This window comes from Colletes latitarsis, chromosome 4, assembly GCF_051014445.1.
Source record: "Colletes latitarsis isolate SP2378_abdomen chromosome 4, iyColLati1, whole genome shotgun sequence".
In the NCBI taxonomy this organism is placed as follows: Eukaryota; Metazoa; Arthropoda; class Insecta; order Hymenoptera; family Colletidae; genus Colletes; species Colletes latitarsis.
In genome coordinates, this window is record NC_135137.1 from 37,605,875 (window position 1) to 37,621,861 (window position 15,987).

Below are 15,987 nucleotides of genomic sequence, written 5' to 3' on the forward strand. Positions count from 1 at the left end.
TGTATGTGAAAATGTTTATGAAATCAGCAGCATGCAATTAACTAGTTTATATAAAAAAAGAGGGAAAACGGAAAAAAGAAATAAATAAAATGGAAACGTTTGGAAAACACGTAGCAACCGTTTAATTTTCTACCGAATAGGACAACAATAAATTAGTAATCTACGATTAACCGATAATTAACTTTTTTTGAGTGGATACTCAAACTGAAAATGACCAAGATAAATCAGTTTTTCCAAGCATCGTAATAATAAATTTCTCGACGATTTATATATTTATTTGGACTATTCGTTTTATAATAAAATACAATCTGTAAATGTTATGATTTATTGTTCACCAGTAAAGTATACATTGAATTACATGTTCATAATATGTATAACTTAATATGTAGACATAAATATCATGAAAAATGCATTTTTTCGTAAGTTTTCTTACTTTAATAATCTTTTGTTGGCTGAAAATTTGTGGAAAATATGTATTAATCGATTACAATATTCTTATTCTACAATGTGTATGCTGGAAATTTAGCTGAAAGTGGATTTAGCATGTCAATCAAAAAGTAAATGGTACCAGCAAGACCTAAAATAATACACATTTGTGTTATTAATTCAAAGGAAATATTTATGATAAATAAGGCATACAATACTCTAAAATAGGCTACCTTCAAATAATGAAAATGGCCTATCAGGAGATCTAGTTTGATGTGTGCCATAATCTGTGCACCAAGCAGCAAACTGACAAGCTCTGTACAAGTACTTCACATCCTGAAAAGGGGGTTCAATATTCTATTAGTATTTACATCAATTTTATTGTGTACAAATACAATTTAACCTTTGTTTGCTGAAAGAGGCATAAGAATGTATAAGCATTCCCAGCTACTCCATGACATATTCCATATCCCTTTTTAAGCAATCCTCTTGACCAAATAGCTTCCCCACATTTTATAGCAGTCTCCAGATATTGATCATCTTGATACACCTGTTCAGACATATAATTAATAGCACTCAAGGAACCAAGTGCTATTAACAATTGTACAAATAAAACAATGGTAACCTCGTAAGCTAAACAGAATAGCATAGATATTCCAGGTGCTCCATGGCACCAATGTATTAATTTGTCTGAACGATTTCCAACCGAAGATGGAAAATTCCCAGAGTAATATTGAAGACTTTTAAGATATTGCAATGCTGGTTTTATATCCTCATTCAATTGAGCTTGTGTCAAGTATTGTCGTGCCTTAAAATTTGTATATTCAAGCATGTTTTTAAATTATTTTGCAATATCATGTATCGCAAATATATGTTTTTCAAGATCAAATTGATAAATTTATCATACTTGCAATAATATATAAAGAATTCCAGCCAATCCGTGTGCACCACCAATATATTCTGTATTATGCCAAGCATACATTAAAGGTGATTTGCATTGTCTTGTTGCAGAATATATTTTGCCAGATTGAATTATAAAATGAATGACCTGACATAATATTTTTTTAATGACTATGATTGATTCTACATTGAAACAATGTTATCTTCATTTAATGTTTAATTTCAATTATTATATGATGTACCTCTTTAATGAGTTCATCTTCTATAGGTGGTGGAGATATATTTGAATTTAAAAACAGAAGGGCAAATAGATATCCAGCCCTGCCATAAAGCAATTCATCAGGCAGGTTTGAGTGCTTGACCAAAACATGACCACGCAATGACTTTAATCTAGAATACCATATATAAATTGTGTACATAAATATTATGTACTTGTATATAATTATTATCAAATGGTAATGAAATATATACAAATACATATATATATAAGTACTTAGATATCATATTCTGTGATTCCTCTTTATTGCCTTGTGAATGAAGTACAACTGCACTTAGAGCTAATGGACCCACAGTGCCAGTTAGGAATGTAATTTCTTTTTTACTTTTGAATTTTTGAACACAGATACTTAATAATTCTGTAGCTTTCTGTGCAAAAAGATTTATGCCTAATAAATAACTGTCTTTTTATTGATGCACAAGTATTTTAAGATACCTACATCAATATAAACAGGTTTATTAAGACATTTTCCATATTGGTAAAACATGTATGCAATTCCAGCTGAACCTGTATATACAGAGTAATCATCATCGTATGTCCAATAATCTTTTTGTTTTTCCAATTGATCCAACAATCTTTCTACATGTTTGTATATTGTTCCCTTATACTTTTCAGTAATCTGACAAATACAAAACTCTTTAGTTTTACATATCAACAGATATGAAGATATGCATATTATACCTGCTTTGTATTAGCATCTACTAAATAACTGGAAGTATGATCAGAAGAACCTTCAAATGATCCATCATAATCTTTAAATGAATTTGTATAAAACCGAGTATCGTCCATTTTGGTACAAAATAAACGTTTAATTTGTTCAACACTATTTATATATTCTGTAAGACAAAATTTCTCTTTGTTGATTTTACATCTGAAGTTTATCTAAAATTATACACATGTCACAGACATAATACACGATATACACATATATTCACACACATGCACACACACATAAAGATGATAAAATCACAGATTATAGTCTGTGAACCAAAGATTATAGTCATGAAAAATTAAATCACATTAAATTACCAGCTTAACTAGTAAAAGGATCAATTAATATTTTTGCCTATTAAATGTTTATAGTTCTTGCAATAGATGAGGATTATTCTATTTTATAATTACAAGATTTCAAATAAAATTCTTTGACAGAATAAAGTAAAAGACCCAATTACTGTCCTTTTAATCGAAAATCAAAATCATGTACTAATGAAGTTTGATAATACTTATATTATTTGAAAAAAATCATATTGTATTATAACTTGCCTACTGCAATAATAGTCTTTTCTTTAATATCTTCTTCTTCTTTTCACTAATAAGAAAGTCGCCGTTTTCACTCTTTTAATCAACTTAAAATTTTGTGTCACATTAATTGCACTTACAATTTTATATTAGATTTGTTGTTAGGGTAACGGTAAATGGATCCTTTACCCTATACACTTTACAATTATAATGAGATTATTCTTTTAGCAACTTAATATGTTGAAAAAGTAATCCTTTCACATATTATTCTAAAAATGAATTCTGACTAACAACAAACCTGACTTTTGTACAATATCAAAGACACACGTTTTAACATAAAAAAACGCATCGCAATTTCAACGTTGCAGTTTGTCAAGGAGGTGGCGACCTCCAACAACTGATTTTGTTTTTTAGCTCTCTAGTAGTTCTTTGTAGTCCATCAAGGAGGTCGCCACCTCCTTGATGAACTACAAAGAACTACCAGAAGGCTAAAAAACAAAATCAATTGTTTCTCGCAAATTACCTCCCAATTAAATGAATTTTAAATTAAAGAAATGAAAACAATCCTTTACAGCATTAATCTTCAATTATAGCATTACTATACGTCATAAAGTAATAAAAAGCTGTTTATCCGCTAGTTGTTCGAAAGAAACAAAATTGTTGAATATAAAAATGTAAGGTTCAATATTTCTGTTTCAATGCTTACGGTATTTGATCCATAATTTCGTCCAAAGCAAGCAAAATCAATTGACCGAGTTTTCAATTTCGTCAGTCACGTTATTCATTCTGTATACCCGACGCCACGGCGTAATTTCATCACTTCGATTCTCTCGTACGCATTGAATACACGACTTTGGAATAAATCGAGAACCCTCGAGAAGATTCAGAGACAGAGAAAACGAGAAGAGGAGAGTGGTTCGCACACCTGTCTGAATCTCGAGTAACGAGCCAAGAGAAACATAAGGCGACCCCACGAATTCGTGCTGCTCCTTTGAGCTCCCTTTTTTAACCCACCGCGATGGCGCAGAGCCTGGATAACGCAGGAAACCGGTTCCGTAGTATTTATGCACCGTGTGTGTACGCGACTTGCACCTACGAATGCATCGGATGCACCCAGCCCTTTCGCCTGCTTTACCCACCGACACTTGCATGCGCGAGACTTCTTTCGTACGTCCGCCAGTTTTTTTTTCTCCCCTTTTAATGTGCCAACACTCGCTATACAGACGAGACACATTAAGCGCGTTTTCCTGACGTTGCTTGCAAACGGAACGTCAAAAGTTTTCGTAACTCGTTCACAATGAAAATGAATCTTTCATAAACGTTTACAAACAAAAAAAATGTCACCTCATTAATCGATTCCCTGCTCTAATAAAATAAGTTTAACCTCCTCGTTTCTGAATATTTTCTTTGAATAAACAAAATATTCTTCGTGATATTTAAGTAATTTATACTACTTCTGCAAATCAAGGTTATTCGCAAATCATCGCGTTTCGATGATACTTTTGTTTGTTGTCTGAGAAAAAAAACATTTATTCGAACAACAATGAACAAGTTCGAACTTGTTTCCAAAACCAACGGTCGGTCCGTGGAACTCCACATTCTGAAACTCTTCTAGTTCGTTAAGCATGCAAACGAAGAGGAAAAACTTTTCAAACTTCCGAGCTTTAAAGCAAGGCGACGACTAATTATTCCGATGCATTTCGAATAGACCCTCGGATAAGGATAATCCAATTACCAGGGTCGTCCGCGACTAAAGGTCCATCGTATTTTTATTGTAATTTCACTTATCTCGTTTAGACCTCTATATGAGATTATGTAAATAATAAAAGTTACACTTTCTTAAAACTTTTCAAAGAATCTTAAAAACTTTCTTACAAAGTATACAGTCAGAAACTGTCTCGTTCAATTAATATAGATCGATGTATTTAATGTAGAAAAATGTGGATAACTTAAATATCTTTTTCTATATTACTCACATAATAAGTTTTCTGCGAAAGCTGCAACTTGGAATACCAGAACCAGATGTCGAGTCATTGGGTACCGAATGTAATCATCCTTAACCCCTTCCCGTACTTTAACGAGTCTGACTCGTGATGGAGATTTTGGCCCAAACAAATCACGATCGTGATTGAGTTTTAGTTTCTATCAGTACGCCACAAGAGTTGATCACGATTCTTATAATCTCTATCACAAAGCAGTTTAACATCAGTCTGGTCTCTTTACCGCGCATTCACGCCTACCGTTTGGGCCCGGATTTCGTCGAACTAACACACACTAACACACGCGTACATGCAACAACGTTGATCGCATAAGCATTTCACCAATTTCATATTTAAGTATAAATTATTTTTATATAATATTATAAAAAAATAAATCACGTTATTTCAATAAAATTTCTTTTGCCAAGTAATATAAATCGGCTTTTCAAGTACAATCAAGAACCTTCAGTTCTTCAATAGACAAAATTAAATTGTACAATTAGTACGTTACTAACCGGCGCCACTGTCGTGTGACTTTTTCGTTTGTAACTGACAAAATACCGTTCTAAAAAATTAATATTTATTTATCTGTAATTGAGTCATTTTGTGTTACGGATAATAATTAGAAAAGATAATAATATTTATAAGATAAAGAAAACAAAAGAAGAAAATTAAGACAAACAAGAGAACCTACGATACGTAAGCGAATGATGTCTCCGACCGTTAGAGAGCAGCTACGAAAGATATATTTATACATCTTTGGCACATAATGGGTTAGTAAATTTTTCTAAGATAAATTGAACAGGCTTTAAAGAATTACGCAATGTTTTCGTGCAATTATTTTATTAAAGACATTCTTCAAATATATTTGTTTTACAATTGAAGAAACTAATAAAGTAACTAAATATAGAAAAATAAATATTTTTATAATATATATTTATCTCTGTAAAACTAGGAACACAGATTGAAAAATCTGAATGTTAAACATTATGCCTCTTGTTACAAAAAACACTCACCTTTTTGAACATTATGTGCATAACAAATTGGATTGTTATTCACTAATTTATTTAGGAATTGTTCACATTCACAAATGCATCTCTGAATATATACCAAGTTACTTTAATGATTCAATATGAGCAAATTGAGATTCTGCCTCAGATTCAACAAAATCTGGCAATGTAAATGTGTCTTCTGAGGATGATGAATCAGATTGCTCTTTAAAAGATAAATCATTATAAAATTAATTGTCTACAATCCTTTATTACTAAAACAAAAAAGAGAAAAAAAAACAACTTACGATCGTTGACAGTTTTATGTTCTTTTTCTTTCTCTGAATTGAAATCTGTTTTTTCTTCTATTTCATCAGTCTTCTTTTCTTCATAACTGAAACCATCATCTCCACTTTCCTCGTATGCGGTAAAGTGGAGATAAGAAAAGATGCACACAAGGGCTATGAAAAACAAATTTGTACCAATACCGACAATGGCAGACAAAATTGGCCAGTGAAACATTAGATAACGTAGACCCGATAAATGCGCATTTATCATAATATTTGCAGAGTAAAATTCAATGTGTCTTGATTGTATTTCAATATAAACGATTGTGACTGGGTGACTTTGATCCTCTTCAAAATTACCAAATAGTTCTAAAACTACATTTTGCTTTTCTTCTGTGGTGCCAAAAATCATCATAGGTGAAAATGTGAATGTTGAGAGTGCATGTAATAATGTACTGCGATAATGCAGCATGGCAGACCTACATGCATGTTTTACCAAGAAACCATCTCTACTGTGCAATTGTGCACAAACCATAAACATACCTATTTAAAGATTTTAATAATTATATGTTTGTATTTTCTTTAAGAGAGATATAATCATAAATGTTACCAAGTTCTTTATTAGCTGGAGATTCAGGCATTTCTAAATGCAAGTTAACTTTATAAGGTTGCCCAACCATTAGAAGTTGTTGCTTATTTGTTAACTGTACATAAGCCGATGGAAAGCTACAAATTCCTTTTCGTTCATTGCAGGACCTATAAGTTAAAAAGAAGCAATATAGCAGAGTTTTACACATGCTTTATATATTAAACTATAACGTAAAAAAATAAAAAAATAATATGATATATGACGTGACAAATCATTTTATTTAATTAACGTACTAGTGAGAAGTGAAGCTCACTTGAATTGCAAATGCACTGGCCGTATATATGACATACTCGGCATGTAGGCATAATAAAATACCGTATAGAGAAACACGGATAACCAAACAATGAAGACCCCGCTAATAATGATAAGTCCACCACTTAAAATTACATCTTTGGCAGACTGTACACTTCTTGTTGTCTTTCTCTGAACATTGAACCATTTCTTATTGACTAATTCCAATAACCTCGTAACTAACATTGCAAACAGAATTTAATTCACTCGTGGCAACAAGTTGATCCAAACCAAATACCACGCAATTTTAATTGCGCTGTTAGAAATTGCTACATAAGATAAGATAAATTATTTATCGATGTATTAAGTTTCATTTTAAATTATTCGGCTCCAACAAAATACAGGTTAAGTTCATTTCAATTCGTAGTTAATGGGATAATAGCGGAAATGTTACACTAAGAGCGCATGTGAGATACGAGTACTTTTATTATCTTTGAAAAAAAATGTATTTCAGTTTCTTTTTTATGGGTCTATTTAAAAAATTAATGAAAACCATATTTATATGAACTATAAATAATTATAAAAACCATTTAAGCTTATATTAAATGTATTCTTTTATTTGGGAGGTGGATATGAAATTAAAAACATTTTATCTATGCTAATGTATGTACACAAGATAGTTTTTAGATACATAGCTGTTCAATATCACACATGTAAGAATAGTACATGTAATAACATGTAAGATACATTCCATAGGAAGTAGTAACACATTTTATAGCATATCTTATGAGTGTAAAATATTACCACAACTGATAATATATTTTAAGATTTTAGTCAATCTGTACATTATAAGATACTTATTAATACTAGAAATATACACATAATATGTTCTAAATTATTTTCCCTTTCTGTGCTCTAATCTTGGTCTGCCCTTTTTGGTTGTTGGTTTGTCTTTTCCTTTATTCAATAATGGATGTGTTTCTGCAAATAAAAATATTAACAGTAAAATAAACAAATTAGTCAATCATACTTGCACATGTAGAAAATCTTACCATCTACTGGTGCACCTTGTAAATGAATATCGTGAGAGCGATGTTTTTTCATAGGCGGTTCATGCGGTGTTGTTTGGTTATCTTCTGAATCTTCTACATCTGGGGATATTGGTAAAAATTGAAGTGAACCAATATCTTCCATTTCTTCGTCAGAGCTACAAAAAGCAGCAACTCTATCAATAGATGCAACATCTACTTCTATCTCTTCATCCTGAGCTTCTTCACCTTGAACAACAGATTTATCCTCATCGCTTAAATCAAATTCACTCTCTCTTTCTTCATACTCAACATTTTCGTCTAATTCTTTAAAGTCTGGTGCAAATGCAGACCAATTTTCAACTTGATTTTGTGCCCAAATAGAAACTACACCTGATGATATAGAAGCAATAATTGGTCTCACAGGATGCCACTATATTTAAATAAATTTTCATAATTGTTAGGAAAATCATTTAATCTCAATAAAATATAAAAAATTAATCACTTACAACAACATCAAGTAACAACTCTCCTTTAGTTCCATGTAAAATTTTTACTAAATTGCCAATACTTTTCTCCCATACATATAAAGCATGCTGTCTTGCAGATCCAGCACATACATATTCTCCATCTCCAGAAAAACAACATTTTTTCCACATAGTTTTATTTACAAGATCTTGTAACTTTTGTATCGGTTCAGGTTCACCATCTTTTCCACAAGCTAAGACTTCAGTACTATCATATACACGTATTACTCTATCCGATGTATTTACTAAAAAACACGAGCCACGTCTAGCAAATTCAATACTTTTTACAGCTGTATTACTAGCAGTGCCTTGTGATATTTTATATGATGCCTTCACATTCAAAGATTCTGCATCAAGAACTAGAATTCGACCACGAGCATTTCCAGTATATACATAATCTCCACGACGATCAAAAGATGCAACTATGTTCAAATCACTCTAAAATAAAAGAATTTTAAAGTGTGTGTTAAAATATTAATTTGCCAAAAGCAAATGCCAGAAGCAAAATAATATTTACATACATCATCATCAAGAGGGATAACTCTATGTGTACCCTCTGCATCAACCATTACTGCTGCATGTCTCATTGGACATACTAAAAATTTGTTAAGATTTCTTGGATGAAATTGTACTTTTAATATAGGAGAAGGAAATCTATATTTTTGATCACACTCTCCTGATAGAACATCCCATATGCAAACATTGTTGTCTGTAGAGGCACTTAGTAATTTGTGTCCATTTCTAGACCAGCTATTTAAGATCAATGATGATACTATATAAGTGAAGTATATTTAATAATACAGTAGTGTCATCATTGAATTTTAAACTATTTACCTTAATGAACATACAGGATGTACATGTGCACTAATAATTTTGGCAACACCTCTAGTCAAAAAATCCCAAATAACAATTCTACCATCATTACATCCAACAGCAAGTAGAGTTCCTCTTTTGTTAAATGTACAAGTTACTGCTAATGATATACAATCTAATGTGCCATCGAATTCCTGATAATTATAGACGCTATAATAGTTAGAAGGGCAAGAAATTAAAAATAATTCATTTTAAGTTCGTATCTTACCTCTGGATAATTTTGACCAAACGATTCTGTAAGAAAATTGAGAAAATGACCAATATCGTAGTCCTCTCGTTATATTTTAAAATAAGCATTTTTTAAGACTCACCTAATAATTCTAAATTCATTTTTGCTTTACTTGCTGTATATACGTGACAGTTCTACGTTATTAACCTACAATCTGTCTGTTACTATTAAATCCCTAATAAAGAATCCTGACGGACCCCTACTCTATAACGATCAGTTGGAAGATTTGGATTAAATGTGATTCTTAGAGTTACTGTTCCTAAACACAGTATGCTTAACCATAGACAAAGTATACGGTAGATATTTCATCATACAAGAATTGTTGTCATTTAAACTAAAATATTTGGCCGTTAAATTTATCCTATATCTCGCTTATGATATGAATATTCAGTCAAAAAAAGAAAGGTATACCCTTTTTAACAATCTTTCAATTTTATTGAAAGCTGTCGAAAATGAACGAACAATCGTAGACCTTCAAAATGAATCGTCAGTTTATGGAATTGTAGAACACACGGATGCGTAAGTGACTTCGAGTGTTTTTATTATTGTTACTGATCTAGTGTTGTTTAGCGTTTTGTTTTATTGTTTTAGTTATATGAATATTGTAATGAGAGACTGCATCTTCACCGATCCTAGAGGGGATTCATATAATTACGATATGTTATTCGTCCAGGCAAGGAATATTCGCTTCGTTCACATACCGCCCAAAGTAAGTAATTTTAAAATATATGTTTTCTACTATGATTGTGTGTATAATTTCATTTGTCATCTATTGCTGAAATTATTTTTTTGCTACATTATAATTTTCTGATAACATTGACCTTGAATGTCGAACGCAGTTACATACATAACAAATATTTAAATAGAGTTATTTCGAATTTGTTACGGTAAGTACGTTATACATCAATATTATGGAAGGATCGTATTTTGATACAAACAAATTAGTTGTTATATACCGAGAAGTGTATAAAAAGAATGACAAATTCTAAACATCGCACGTACGTTGCCTAGGTATTTTCGAATTTACATGTTGCTTGTGCATCGTCGACAGTATGATAAAAATTTGGCATGTGATAAATAAACCTCTAAAATGCTGTGTACAAATAAAAACTACTTTAAATTTAAAAACTAGTGAGAAATCAAGAGAATTTATACATTATTTATCATGTTCTATAAGTTTTAAACGCTATTGTTCAACAATGTCAGTTACTTCATCAATGGAAATGAATACTTTTAAATTTCTTGATTATGATTGTATTGGGTTTGACTTAGACAATACACTTTTACGTTATAATGTGACAAACCTGGTACATTTGGTCTATGGAACATTAGCTAACTATTTAACAACAGAAAAAGGATATAGTACAAAATATTTATTGAGATCGTTGAATGACAAGGATCTAGATTTTATGCAAAAGGGATTGTTCTTAGATTTTGAAAAAGGAAATATACTTAGAATAAGTGCTGATGGCATAATTCGAAGAGCTTGCCATGGAACCAGTTTATTAAGCATAGAAAAAATTAAAGAAATATATCCTAATCAAAAATGGGAGGCAACAGATGCCTTTTGTAATGATATGTTGTCAACATGGAATGGTCCTATATCAATGAAAATGCGAAGTGTATTAGACTACTTTGATATTTCCTCATCTCTTATTTTTGCAAGATTAATAGACACTCTTGATGAAGAACAAGGACAACCATTGAATGCATACAATGTTTGGCCTGACATGTTAGATGGATTAATTGAAATGTTTGCTAAGGATCATTTTAAACTAGACAGAAGATGCTTCTTTCCTAGTCTAAAAAAGGATCCTGTTAAATATTTACATAAATGCAGTACAGAAATTATATCTTGGATTAAAAAGTTAAAGAAACAACGTATTACTTTTCTTATTACTGGATCAAGTGATGATTTTGTTGATTTAGTTGCCACCTATGCTCTTGGAGATGATTGGAAATCTCTGTTCGATATTATTATTTGTGATGCAAAAAAATCTGGCTTTTTTACACATGAACGTCCATTTCTTCAGATATCAGACTGTCTTGAGGGTGCTATAGTAGAAAGTAAAGATTTAAAACAGGGTGGGATATATAGCCAAGGTAATTGGAAAGGACTCGTTGAATTCCTTGGATATATATCAAAAAGGAATAACCCTCGTTGTATATACTTTGGTGATCATCTTATACAAGATATTTATGTACCAAGTGCATGTACAGAATGCGATACAGTAGTTATAATCGAGGAACAAATGTCAGAAGGAATGCTTCATCAAAGATTATCACACCCAGATGAAAAAATATTAAATTCAACATTTTGGGGTTCTTATTTCTGTTTAAAAGATTCTAAAATTAATGTGGACTCATATTGGGGTTATGTTATAAAAAAGTATGCTAAACTTTGCATACCAAAAATAGATCTAATAGCTCAACAACCATTAGAAGAATCTTATTTATGTTTTAGTAAAACTGGAAAGAAATATGCTGGATATTATCCAGCTATACCACTCAGTATATCAACGTTTTAAATTCTTAAACATGTTATTTTTGTAGCATTCATTTACGAATAATTATTATATTTTTTCATTTATTATATTTTTATAATATGCTACAATTATTATTAATGACGATTTAGTAATACAGTAGATATATTATAACATGTCTTTACATGTCTACATAATATATTCTTAATTCAAGATACGAATTATACCAGCTATTAAGGAACAGTTGCAACGGTTATTAAGCCAAAAGAAACAAGTAACAGATAATATAAAAACGTTTAGAACAAAACGTATTGAGCAGAGACAACAAGAAGGGCTTGCAATGGTAGAGGAAATTTTGGAAGATAGAAAGAATACAGAACAAAATTTCAACAAAAAAGAAAATTAATTGAAAATGAAATAAGAAAAAAATTTATACTTTCATAATTCGTTTATTTACAAGTTGCCTATAATGTATAAAAATAATTTCTGTATAAACATACATTGCACAAAATACTGTACACATTTAATATAACGGTGATTGCTTTGTATAAATTGTAAGTACAATTGGCAAATATACTGTTTAAAATAAATATAAATAAAACATATTTATTTATTTATATTTGTGTCAGCACTTATTTATGGTAATATAAAGTAAAATAACTGCTATTATAAATACAGTAGTGCTCACATAAGTGACCGCATTTTGCCCACTTAAATGACCGCGGTCGGTCCCGAGTGTGGTCACTTATGTGGGCACTACTCTACATGTTATTAATACACAACCATAACTTTATATATATTTCATAACAATAACTATTGGCTTTCATTACGATAATATAAAAATGTCTAATGATTTAACAAACTTTCAATAAAAAATTATTTTTATCATATTAGTTAGAAAATATAAAAAAAGTCATATGTGGTTGGTACACCACATACTGTTGCGTCACAAAACGACTATGCGCAATTGCCAATAAAATTCAACTTCCATAGAATAAGTAGATCTAAGTGGATAAAGTGTTTGTTATTTTCTTTGAACAGCAATTGCAATTCCCATTCCACCACCGATACATAAGGCTGCTACACCTTTCTTTCCACCAGTTCTTTCCAAGGAGTACAGTAAAGTTACTAAAACTCTAGTACCTGGATATAAAAAGTTTAAATATAGCAACAAAATTATATCTATCTATTAATAATGTTTTATTTACCGGATGCACCGATCGGATGACCTAACGCAATAGCTCCTCCGTTTGTATTAACTTTAGCAGGGTTTAAGCCAAGAGCCTTCACACATGCTATTGATTGTACTGCAAAAGCTTCATTCAATTCATATAAATCTACTTCTTCTTTGGTCCATCCAGCTTTTTTTAACTGAGATATTTATTTAAATTTATTTTATCGCGTAGCTTTAAAATTATAAAATATTTATATACTTTAATAAGATGCAATGTATACTAACCACTAATTCCACTGCTGAGATGGGACCTACACCCATAATTCTTGGTTCCACTCCAACTTGTGACATTGCAACAATTTCAGCTAACGGAGAAAGTCCTTTTTCAGAAGCAGTTTTTGCTGACATGAGAACTACTGCTGCTGCTCCATCATTTATACCAGATGCATTACCAGCAGTCACAGTACCATTGGTCTATGCATTAAATAATATTTCAAATAATCATTGTATGATTGAATATTTGAAATTAAAAACAAATATATATATTATTTATACTTTCGAAAAAGCTGGTTTTAATGTTTTAAGGTTTCCAACAGTTGTTCCAAACTTGGGAAATTCATCTTTGTCCACAATAATAGGCTTTTTTTTAGTAGATACTGTTACAGGAATAATTTCTTTTTTAAAATAGCCAGCAGTAATTGCAGCTTCTACTTTTTGCTGAGATTTGGCTGCAAATTCATCTTGTTCTTCCCTACTTATATTAAAGTCTTTAGAAATATTTTCAGCTACGAAAATTACAAGACATCAATAAATATGTATATAAACTTGCATTAAATTGTAATGAAAAAGTTCATTTACAAAGAAAGGTATAATTCTTTTATACCTGTAACCCCCATATGAATTCCATAAAATGCATCTGTTAAGCCATCAAATATTAAAGTATCTATTAGACTACAATCTCCTAACTTTACACCATTTCTAAGGTGTGACACATGTGGTGCAAGACTCATATTTTCCTGACCACCAGCTACAACAATTTGGTTTTCTCCAGCTTTTATGGATATATAACCACTCATAACTGCTCTAAAAGAAATGAATTCATTTCGTAACAAACATAGAAAAAAGGAACTATATTGCTCTGTATTGATGTATATATATATATAGAAAAATGTTTATTTATAGAAAGTATAATATTAATGATAAGATTAAAAATTAAATGTTGTTATTCACATATGTTATCTTGTTTTATGAGTAAAGAATTTCATATTTACTTTAAACCAGAACCACATAACATATTAACTAAGTGTGCAGGAATAGTAATAGGAATGCCTGCTTTTATAGCTGCTTGTCTTGCTGGGTTTTGTCCTTGACCTGCAGTTAATACCTGCAATAAAACGTACTATAAATATTTCATAAAGTTTAGATTAGTTTTGCTCTGTGATTAACATAACATAGATTATTCATGAAAAATATGTGTACATTTTGCACATATATTCTCAGAGCACTTTGGCAATCAAATTTTGTAAAAATTGGTCATGTTTTATTTATGTTTCTTCAATGTTAAATTATTTAAACGTGTTGTTCTATGTGTTACTAAATTATGATTTTAAATTACCTGTCCTAATATAACTTCAGAAACATCTGTGGGTTCAAGATGAGCTCTTGCTAGACTCTCTTTAATAACGATACTACCTAAATCTGATGCTTTTAAAGACGATAAGGATCCACAAAACGATCCTACAAGGAATGAAACATATCGTGGTATAACTAATATAAACTGTAAATGTTTAATTGTTATTAAACTTATATCAATTTAAATTTAATTTAATGTAACATTTAAATAATAAATATTACAATAGTATAAGGTACTTTGAATACAAATAAGATTTTCTTATTTTAAATAAAAACGAATTAGGTAAGTTAAAGTATGATGAATATTAAGTGTGGAATGTTTAAGATTATGTGTAATTATGTATCTAAATTAACAAACTGTTAATTTGTTAAACTGTAATCAGAATAGCAGTCAAAACGTATTAATTGAATTTCTTTTTAATGCGTGACAGTGTCGTTGTATTAAATAGACGATTAATTGTAAATTGAAAATTTTACTGTTTACATGATGTTATTTAAACTGGATTGCTAATATATTATAGAAGGAATATTGGTGTTTTCGATTGTTAGAACATTTCTGTTTGTAAGATATAAATTTCTACCTATGGGTGTTCTCACTGCCGACACAATCACAACGTCGTTGCTGCTCATGTTGAAAATCCTTTAGAAGTTATACCGAACCTGCGGAAAACTGAACTAAGACTGCCGCCACGAGCCGATATAACGGAAATAAGTAGCAGTCGAAGCGCCGATGACGCGTGGCAGTAACGGCTTAATGAAAGTGTGTCAAACGAAACATAAATAGAGTTGCATTCTTCCACGGTCATCTTCCGTACGTATTTCTACCATTTATTATCAAATACATTATATTTATCTTACGAATACGGTAAAAGTTTATCTTTACAACATCGTACGTATAAAATAATCGTTTACAACGTATCGATGTATAATATTAATGATACATAGTTTGTTTGAGCAATAAGATTGCATTCGCTCGAAGGAGTAACAATTTAAAATATCATCGAAATTATAATTCCGATGTTGCTTTCATTTGTTTGTGCAAATAAGTTAATTTCTACGGTCCC

The 15,987-nt window shown here is 30.7% G+C and overlaps 6 protein-coding genes across 11 annotated transcripts; 2 read left to right on the plus strand and 4 right to left on the minus strand.

Moving 5' to 3' along the window:
* Positions 1-311: 311 nt before the first annotated feature.
* Positions 312-3,846, minus strand: LOC143340839 (lanC-like protein 2). 5 transcript variants are annotated; one of them, XM_076763186.1, is made up of 10 exons: positions 3,549-3,846; positions 2,285-2,439; positions 2,043-2,222; positions 1,820-1,971; positions 1,569-1,716; positions 1,334-1,474; positions 1,052-1,234; positions 830-976; positions 660-762; positions 312-577 (listed from the first exon to the last, which is right to left on the minus strand). In XM_076763186.1, the coding sequence occupies exons 2-10, from the start codon at positions 2,390-2,392 to the stop codon at positions 501-503; spliced, it is 1,239 nt and encodes a 412-aa protein (XP_076619301.1). In that variant the 5' UTR covers positions 2,393-2,439; positions 3,549-3,846; the 3' UTR covers positions 312-500. The 5 variants fall into 5 exon arrangements, with proteins under 5 accessions (XP_076619301.1, XP_076619300.1, XP_076619298.1 ...); XM_076763185.1 differs by lacking the exon at positions 3,549-3,846 and adding an exon at positions 3,141-3,227; XM_076763183.1 differs by lacking the exon at positions 3,549-3,846 and adding an exon at positions 3,141-3,207 and having other exon boundaries at positions 2,285-2,485.
* A 1,823-nt stretch (positions 3,847-5,669) lies between these two features.
* Positions 5,670-7,474, minus strand: Seipin (lipid droplet biogenesis associated protein seipin). The gene is made up of 4 exons (XM_076764449.1): positions 7,000-7,474; positions 6,708-6,853; positions 6,119-6,640; positions 5,670-6,036 (listed from the first exon to the last, which is right to left on the minus strand). Exons 1-4 carry the CDS (start codon positions 7,221-7,223, stop codon positions 5,936-5,938), a joined length of 993 nt encoding a protein of 330 aa, XP_076620564.1. The 5' UTR covers positions 7,224-7,474; the 3' UTR covers positions 5,670-5,935.
* Positions 7,475-7,579: 105 nt separating this feature from the next.
* On the minus strand, positions 7,580-9,862 carry Rbbp5 (retinoblastoma binding protein 5). Of its 2 annotated transcripts, XR_013079598.1 has the most exons (8): positions 9,717-9,862; positions 9,614-9,639; positions 9,367-9,539; positions 9,054-9,282; positions 8,515-8,970; positions 8,255-8,438; positions 8,030-8,184; positions 7,580-7,958 (listed from the first exon to the last, which is right to left on the minus strand). XR_013079598.1 is itself a non-coding variant. In XM_076764447.1 (7 exons), exons 1-7 carry the CDS (start codon positions 9,733-9,735, stop codon positions 7,873-7,875), a joined length of 1,398 nt encoding a protein of 465 aa, XP_076620562.1. In that variant the 5' UTR covers positions 9,736-9,862; the 3' UTR covers positions 7,583-7,872. The 2 variants fall into 2 exon arrangements, 1 of the variants encoding a protein (XP_076620562.1); XM_076764447.1 differs by having other exon boundaries at positions 7,583-7,958; positions 8,030-8,438.
* A 151-nt stretch (positions 9,863-10,013) lies between these two features.
* LOC143341447 (U7 snRNA-associated Sm-like protein LSm10) lies at positions 10,014-13,770 on the plus strand. The gene is made up of 3 exons (XM_076764450.1): positions 10,014-10,153; positions 10,226-10,343; positions 12,332-13,770. The coding sequence occupies exons 1-3, from the start codon at positions 10,014-10,016 to the stop codon at positions 12,521-12,523; spliced, it is 450 nt and encodes a 149-aa protein (XP_076620565.1). The 3' UTR covers positions 12,524-13,770.
* On the plus strand, positions 10,448-12,335 carry Nt5a (5' nucleotidase A). The gene has a single exon (XM_076764446.1). The coding sequence runs from the start codon at positions 10,687-10,689 to the stop codon at positions 12,160-12,162; it is 1,476 nt and encodes a 491-aa protein (XP_076620561.1). The 5' UTR covers positions 10,448-10,686; the 3' UTR covers positions 12,163-12,335.
* Positions 12,547-15,638, minus strand: Acat2 (Acetyl-CoA acetyltransferase 2). The gene is made up of 8 exons (XM_076764448.1): positions 15,505-15,638; positions 14,907-15,028; positions 14,563-14,675; positions 14,175-14,374; positions 13,847-14,076; positions 13,577-13,765; positions 13,326-13,488; positions 12,547-13,260 (listed from the first exon to the last, which is right to left on the minus strand). The coding sequence occupies exons 1-8, from the start codon at positions 15,551-15,553 to the stop codon at positions 13,142-13,144; spliced, it is 1,185 nt and encodes a 394-aa protein (XP_076620563.1). The 5' UTR covers positions 15,554-15,638; the 3' UTR covers positions 12,547-13,141.
* Between the last annotated feature and the right edge of the window lie 349 nt (positions 15,639-15,987).